At 45.6% G+C, this 8434-nt stretch overlaps 1 protein-coding gene across 1 annotated transcript; it reads left to right on the top strand.

Moving 5' to 3' along the window:
* Positions 1 to 569: 569 nt before the first annotated feature.
* On the top strand, positions 570 to 8025 carry sec62 (SEC62 homolog, preprotein translocation factor). The gene is given in 9 exon segments (XM_047028515.1): positions 570 to 640; positions 2394 to 2502; positions 2895 to 2948; positions 2951 to 2999; positions 3205 to 3406; positions 3615 to 3710; positions 4239 to 4299; positions 4435 to 4554; positions 4726 to 8025. Coding segments are annotated over 9 exon segments (1323 nt in total). The 5' UTR covers positions 570 to 604; the 3' UTR covers positions 5322 to 8025.
* The last annotated feature ends 409 nt before the right edge of the window (positions 8026 to 8434 follow it).

Raw genomic sequence — 8434 nt, forward strand, 5'->3', positions numbered from 1 at the left:
TGGTCACAATGGACATATGAAGTGTTTCAGCCCCAAGACCAGTTTAAAGCTGCTAACTGTCTGCCTCATACGAGCTGTTCGGTTTTATAGTGTGTATAACGCATTTTTAAGTGTTTGGAATTCAGTTCCAAACACTTAATTCTGTTATGTTCTTTTTCTTTCTTCCTTTTTTTCTTTTCTTTTTTACCATGTTTTAAAACACAATAAAGACTTTTAAAAGTGTAGAGCAGCTCAAAATGACTGAAGAAGAAAGTAATCTAAAAATGAATTATTATGAATGCTGAAAATGTTTTGTAAAATATTTTGTAATGAGAATAAAGTCTGATATAAATCTGAAATTATGCTTGTTTTATGGCTATGACAGTATTCCCCTGACATATACTTCCAAAAGAATAACTATTTAGAACATAAATTACACAAAATAAATAGAACCATCAAGATGCAGTTACATAAAGTAATATAACTACAATCAGAGTGTAGTTTTTATATCGCATTTCTGTCATCACTGACCGTTCAAAGTTTTGCCTGGAAGCCTATTTTCTCTCGCGAGGCTAGAGACGTTACGCGTGTTTCATACGTCAGACGAAGAGTGAGCTGGAGGATCATGGCGGAGCGTAGAAGGCAAAAGAAACGAATTCAGGTAACATTTTTTAACAACCACCCGGAAGGGGAAAACGTTTTTTCCGTTAGATGTACCTCGTTTAGAAAAATGCCTTTGATCACGGAACAGAATATAATATTTCAATTTTGTACAACTGGTCAATACTGGGAATCACTGGTGAACTGATGCAGTGGATATGACCAGACAGAAAATCAAGTATCTAACTATTAGCTAGTATCTAGCTATGTGGCTAGTTGACTATTTAATTTTAGCATTTTACGTGGCTATCAAGTCAATTGTTTAATAACTACGTTAAACTAACGTTTGAGCCTACTATTGATTAAAAACATACGAAGCTAACCTAGCTAACTTGCGTTGGCAGCTGCAGTGTTAGCAACAGTAGTTTGATATCTTGAACTGCCAACATCAATGGTGACTAATCTACTCAAATCTGGAATTTACTAAATGCACTTTACCTAGTTGTAGCTTGCTAATTATCTAATTGAAATTGGCAAGGCAAGTAACACTATTTTTGGTTGATTCAATATATTAAAGAGCAAGCTACCAATGCCTACGTTGTGTATGTTCGTTGGTCAGTTATGCAAATAGTAGGGATAGACATGCCGCTATTCGATCGTGTGACATTATGACATCTCTGTTGCTAGAAGTTCAATTGTGCAGTTGCATAATGCCGCGGGTTCGTATAATAAAATGTCAATAGGGCATCCTCATATCTCTTCTCTAACTGAACACTTCCCAGAACAGAACAGGTCATTATGCAACCAATGGAATTCAATTCCCCCTCCTTTCTTTCCTTAGCTAGCCCCACGTCACTGAAGACGTGTTTCTTTGTGATCAGATTTGGGGTTATTAGTTAGATCTTGATAATAATCTTCAATATCAATTTAGCAGCACAATATCAAGCATCTTTTGTTCATGGGATACATTTTTTACATCCAATCAGATAGTACGTTCTGACACCACAATGCCTGGCACAAGCAGAGGAATGAGTTTGCCGGCAGCCTGGGTCATGTTCTTGATATCTTTCTCTGTGTGTGGGGACAGAGAGAGAGAGCCAGAGGTCTGTTGGTGTTGGCCAGTGTAACAGTCCCTCCATACATGACTGAGCCAGGGTGCAAGCCCAGCCCCTCTGTCGGGGAGGGGGAGTCTCTGGATGTCTGTCGTAGGATCTCATATAGCCTGGAAGAGTGACTGATAGCCCTACCTTAACAAAGCCCTGCTTCAAGGCACATCATCACACTGGGTGTGCGTGGGTGTGTGTGTGTGTGTGTGTTGTCAGAGCCAGCTGGGCTGGAGGACAGCAGCATTGGCTCCCATTGTGCTGATGTTTTAATTCCCTTCATGTTGGCATTCAGTCCAGTGGCTTGGGCCAGAGACGCAGTGAGACCCAGGGTGCCGAGGGTCTACGCAGGTCCGCTGGGCTCAGGAAGGGGGCTAGGTGGTGTGTCACTGTCATCTATACACATAAGCCTGCGATATGTACCGTAGATTTACCAATTCATGGATCCCTGGTTTCTTGACCTCCTGGCTGTCTGTGTCATCCTAAATATAACTGGGAGACTTGGATGTGCAAAGCTGTGAAAGCAGCTTCGTAGGAGTCGTCTGTAAGTTGATTGGACGAAAGACGTTTGTTCTGTCCATCCCAAGGGATCTCATAGTGTAAGGATCTCATTGTGTGTCACTTCCAGTGTGGAGTATGGTATGTATGTTCAATATGGTACGCTCTGTGTAACTGTGTGTGTGTACACGTGTGTGTGTGTGTGTGTTTCAGGAGGTGAGTGAGCCATCCAAGGAGGAGAAGGCAGTGGCCAAGTACCTCCGCTTCAACTGCCCCACCAAGTCCACCAACATGATGGGCCACAGGGTGGACTACTTCATCGGTCAGCATCCTCTCTGCACCTCTCCTCTCGCTAACCGTCTCTGACACCATTCTGGGACCTGTGACATTCTGAGGCCCTGCACGACTGACGCATCGTAGCATTGCAGTTCAGAGTGTCCTGATATTGCAGGCAATGCTTGTCTTGCTTGTATTCCTAGCAGTAGTAGTCATGGTGTTTACACTTGACCAGTAATGTTGGCCCCTGTAGGTGTTTGGCCAGCAGAAATATGCTCTTTGGACTGCAGCCGTGGGTATTTAGTCAGCTGTGGAACTGGCCTGTTGATCTTCTGTACACACTGAAACATCCTCCCACGAGGCCAGATCATCACTGTAGCATGGTGGCCTACTGTTCCTTATGGGTTGAAGTAACGTGTGTGTGTATGTGTGTGTTAGCTTCCAAGGCAGTGGACTGTCTCCTGGACTCTAAATGGGCCAAGGCCAAAAAGGGGATGAGGCTGTGTTCACCACCAGGGAGTCTGTAGTGGACTACTGCAACAGGTGCCTCTCTCTCTCACTCTCTCTCTCTCGCTCTCCCTTTTTATCCCTCTATCTCCGTTGCTCTCTACGTCCCTTTCTTTATCTCCCTTTCTGTCTCTCGCCCTTTCGCGTGCCCTTTTCGCTCTCTCACCCTTGTCTGTATCTATCTGTGTCTCTCTGTGTTGTTGAGCTGTGCAAATTCACACCGTCCCTGTCTCCCGTCTAGACTGCTGAAAAAACAGTTTTACCATCGAGCTCTGAAAGTGATGAAGAAGAAGCCAGAGAAAGACACCAAGAAGGAGAAAGAAAAGGAGAAAGAGAAAGAGAAGGCCAAAAGCGACAGTGGCAGAGAGGAGGAGAAGAAGGGCAAGAAGGAGAAGGAGAAGAAGAAGGATCCAGAGGTTTCCGACTCAAAGAAGGAGAAAAGTGTAAGCTGTTGTCTTTCCAAAGTTCTTGTCTCGGCAGTGGTGACGTCAGTGCATCCTCTCTGCTGCTCCTCACAGCTCTGCATCGGAACAATGTTGACATGACGTCAGCTACCTTAGGATACATCACAAGTTTGTTATCGTAGATGACAGCAAGACACTGCTTGACTTGACATTCAGCAAATGAATGTGTGTGTGTGTGTGTGCGCAGGATGATAGCCCTGGAACACCAAAGAAGAAGAAAGACGTGAAGAAGAAGTTCAAGCTGGAGCCTCATGACGACCAGCTCTTCCTCGATGGTAACGAGGTGAGTGAGGCAGAGGCAGCAGTGAGGCGGAGGCATATGGAGGCAGCAGTGAGGCAGATGGAGGCAGCAGTGAGGCAGATGGAGGCAGCAGTGAGGCAGATGGAGGCAGCAGTGAGGCAGATGGAGGCAGCAGTGAGGCAGATGGAGGCAGCAGTGAGGCAGATGGAGGCAGCAGTGAGGCAGATTGAGGCAGCAGTGAGGCAGATGGAGGCAGATTGAGGCAGCAGTGAGGCAGATGGAGGCAGCAGTGAGGCAGCAGTGAGGCAGATGGAGGCAGCAGTGAGGCAGAGGCCAGACGGCAGGTGTGGCAGCAGACCATGTCAGTGAGATGCCACGAGGGGACAACACAACATGAAGAGACTCTCCTCCCCTCACATACGTGTTCACTGCTCTTCTTCCCAAACGTTTGACAGTATAGATATACTCCATAGTATAATATGGAGTATGTAGAGATGATATATCATAGATATTATTATAGTGTGTAGAACAGGATGATGCGATAATCAAGACTGATTGTCCTCTCGGCAGGTGTATGTCTGGATCTATGATCCGGTCCATTTCAAAACCTTCGCCATGGGCCTCATACTGGGTGAGAGACGGATTATAATTATACACTGAGAACACATCGCCTTTCTAGCTGTTGATAAGAATATATTTGATGTGATCAGGTTCCATAGACATGACTCAGGCTCTCTGGGGGGGACACTGTTGTGTGTGTTGACAGTAATTGCAGTGATCGCGGCCACTCTGTTCCCTCTGTGGCCTGCGGAGATGCGGGTGGGTGTGTACTACTTGAGCGTAGCGGCTGGATGCTTCGTTGCCAGTATACTGCTGCTAGCTGTTGGTAAGAAGCACGCACACCCTCCCACCATCCACCATCTCTTCCTCCCTGTTCCACTCAGCCAACAGATCAATCATACAACTTCAGGAAGGGTGCTTTTAATGAGATTGTCGCAGGTGGCAGGATGCTTTTAGACTGAAACCCGACCCCGTGTCACTTCCTGTCTCTCGTCAGCTCGCTGCATCCTGTTCTTGCTCATCTGGCTGGTGACGGGCGGGCGCCACCACTTCTGGTTCCTGCCCAACCTCACGGCCGACGTGGGCTTCATCGACTCGTTCCGGCCGCTCTACACACACGACTACAAGGGCCCGCGCGGCGCCGCCAAGAAGGGCGGGGAAGGCAAGGGGGACGACGACGGCGGCAAGGCCAGCAAGGACGGCCAATCGGAGAGCACCGCGGCCCCGGCGGCGCACAGGTCCGACAGCGAGGAGAAGTCCGACAGCGAGAAGAAGGACGGAGACGAGGAGGAGGAAGACGAGGAGGAGGAGGACGAGAGCAAGGAGGCAGGGCCGGAGGAGGAGGCGGGGCCGGAGGCGCCGGGGGCGGAGCGTCCGTCGGACACGGACAGCGACCGGCCGGAGGATGAGGGATCCCAGCACAGCAACGGGAATGACTTTGAGATGATCACCAGAGAAGAGCTGGAGCAGCATACAGGGGGGGAGGAGGAGGGAGAGGAGGAGGAGGAGGAGGAGGAGGAGGGAGAAGGGGGGGAGGAGGAGGAGGAACAGCAGGGAGAGTCTGAGACCAAGCCCCCCTCCGGTCAAACATAAACATTTCATCCCAACCTCGCCCCCCCCCCACCCCCACCACCCACCTTCCCTGTGGTCCCAGGATCTTCTACAGTACTTCTTACCATGTATAAGCAGAGGCTCCCATCTGTCTGTTGAGATCTTCCACTCCAGAATACAGATACCCCCTCTGGATATGGACAACCGTGAAAAGAAACAACAGAAAAGCTATGACAATGGAAAAGATGAAAAAAAGCCTTATTGTAGATCGGAAATCCCTTTTTTATTTAAAAGAGAGAGATAAAATGCAATGTAAAAACTTCTAACAGAGTTGTCACCCATTAGTTTAGTTCTATCCATGTGATCCCACCCTCCTTTTATGATGCTGGTTCGAGTTTGTTCACCCATGTCATGTTAACATGACTAGTTTACCTGTTCTGTTGTGTGTCTAGGTTTTCTTGTCATCTTTTTAACATTTTGTATGCCACGCCAAGTCCCCTGTCGGTCCATACAGACCAAGGACAAGACCATCTTAGTCCTGCCTGTCAGTGGGGAAACTGGCTGTTTTTTTGCCTTCCAAATTGTGAGTTTTCTTTGCAAAAGAGTCTGTGTGATTGGTACAATCAAGGTAAGGGCGAGCAAAGTGTTTGAGTGACTGTGTCCAGAGCTACACAGCTGCTCTGAGTGACTGTGTCTGGAGCTACACAGCTGCTCTGAGTGACTGTGTCTGGAGCCACACAGCTGCTCTGAGTGACTGTGTCCAGAGCCACACACACTGCTCATCTTGGCAGTTCTCTCAGTCTCAGGCCCTGATAACATGTAATATAACTGACCAATAATTCACTAACCTGGATGGACCAAACCCTATAGTTTACCCTTCCCCCCCAGTGTTGGTAGTATGCATGGGCTAAATGTGACTAAGTGACCACCGGGCAGCCGTGGTCACTTCCTGTTTCTACCAGGAAGTGATGGCCTGTGTCGTTGTTGATGATTATAGTGCAGTTGTGTACACTCTCAGAACAATGGCTGACAGCCATGCGTTTAGTCTACGCAGGCCAGAGTATGTTTTTGAGTTAAAAAAATCTTATCAACAGCATATAAATGGAGGTGGAAAAGGTACCGTTCAAGCTTTGTTTTTCTATTTACTCATAGACTCAGACCTCAAACATGAAATGAATACTAGTGCCAAACTCCAAACTGATTTCATGCATGCTGTTTTCACATAGGAAGACAATTGTAAGCAAGGCACTTTGGTACATTTGTTCGTTTTTGTAAATCATAGTGTCAAATTCCAAACCCAGCACAGTTGTAGTATCTAATTGTTGAGTTTAGGCTCTTACCAAAACAATGTCCTGGGGTGGATTCCGTTTCCTGTATTCAACAAGCCATGCAAAGCAGACAGGACTCGCTCGGATGTTCCCACAGGTTCAGTTGAGGAAGCCGTAGGCGTGTTCCATTCCATCGCCATCCCTGCTTTTGTTGCTTCGCCTTCGTTGGTATTCTAGTCAGAAGGGATCACTGGTATTGAGTTCCCAGTAAATGACTTGAGACTCCACATCCATTTGAGACCAATGGGGCAGTGGGTCAGCATTCTAAATAAGGCCAGGGTTTGACACCGGCCAATGGTAGGTCTGCATTACTTTGTTTAGAGTCGTTTTAGATACTTGTTTTACTCATAATGAGGACAATATTTAAGCAAAGAAAAGTGTATCATTTATATATGGATTCTATTGATATATATCGAATATAGGTATACATACTTAACAGTCCAAGAAATTATAAACCAACTTGTTCAACATGAACAGTATCCTAGTTTATGGTGTTGTCATTTTCACTTTGTTTATTTCAATGTGATGCTTTCCCATCATTCTCTTTGTATGTTCTGTAGTATCACAAATAGGAAAACTGTCCAGAGATTGTTGTGGGGACCTCCTAGCAAGCTCAGGCTGAAGTTGAATCATTTTAGTTGAATTCTATTCATCTTTCATTAATATTGTTGAAAGTGTGGAATGAGTAATGGTATGCAGCTAGTTTTTCCATATGGGGGCTTACTTTAGAGTCCACGCACGACTCGTTAACTATAGTTGAGAAACGTACTGTTCTACACAACCAGTACAGTATAATGCAGCCACACACACACATTGTTGTCAAGTTTACAAGTGCTCTGTTGCATCCAGTGTGATTGACATCCCAGACCTGCACACGATGAATCAAACGTCTCCAAACTCATCGACCGCTCTCTGTTGTTTTTCTTCATTGGAAGAGCTCGTTGATCTCGGTAGCTTCTCTCCAGCTTGATCCCCCAACTCTGGTCCCCCTCGCCTGGTCCCCCTAGTCACCTGCCTAACCTGAGGGACGGGTACTTACAGTTGTACAATATGTAGCTTCCTTTGATTTTTCTTTTTCCTCTAGTGTCAGCGTTGTCCTAAACCAGGTGATACATTTCTCTGTCTGTCTTTTGGAGAGAGACAGTTGTCTGTAGTTTCTAAATATTCGGCAGAAAGTGTTGCACAGTATCAGTCTGTTGTATATGGGTGTATTATTCTCTATGCTGCTTTTCTGGAATTAAAATGAATAGAAAATTACCGTCACGTTTCATCTGGTCAACTGTTTTCAGCTACCTTAGTTGTCCATGTTGGCATCAATATCATTTTGAGGACTGTCCCATGCAATATTGAAGTATAATTTAATTAATCGGATGGAAGTATATCTGTATGTTATCATTGCAATAAAATATAGAAATCAACTGTGTCCTAGTGAGTGGTTATGGTTGAAAGGAGAATACATGAGGATATTATTAATTACCTCTTTGTACTCTTAATTCTAGAAGTGGAAATGAAATGCTGCCCCCTAGTGCTTGGGAAACAGCATAGCCACAGCAAGCTACGCAGCGTTAATTAAATAACATTAACACATAGATACAGAACTGAAACGTAATTGAGCATGAAACACAGTATTAACTAAGAAATACATTTTAATTTAACATAAAATCACAAATAAGATGAGCCAGTGTGCAAAACACTTAGAAACGCTTTGATCTAATGAATGTAATGATCATAGGAGTCAGGTGGCTGAGTGGTTAGGGAATCGGGCTAGTAATCAGAAGGTTGCCGGATCGATTCCCGACCATGCCAAATTATGTTGTGTCCCTACTT

The sequence above is a fragment of the Hypomesus transpacificus genome, chromosome 10 (genome assembly GCF_021917145.1).
Source record: "Hypomesus transpacificus isolate Combined female chromosome 10, fHypTra1, whole genome shotgun sequence".
Taxonomy (NCBI): domain Eukaryota; kingdom Metazoa; phylum Chordata; class Actinopteri; order Osmeriformes; family Osmeridae; genus Hypomesus; species Hypomesus transpacificus.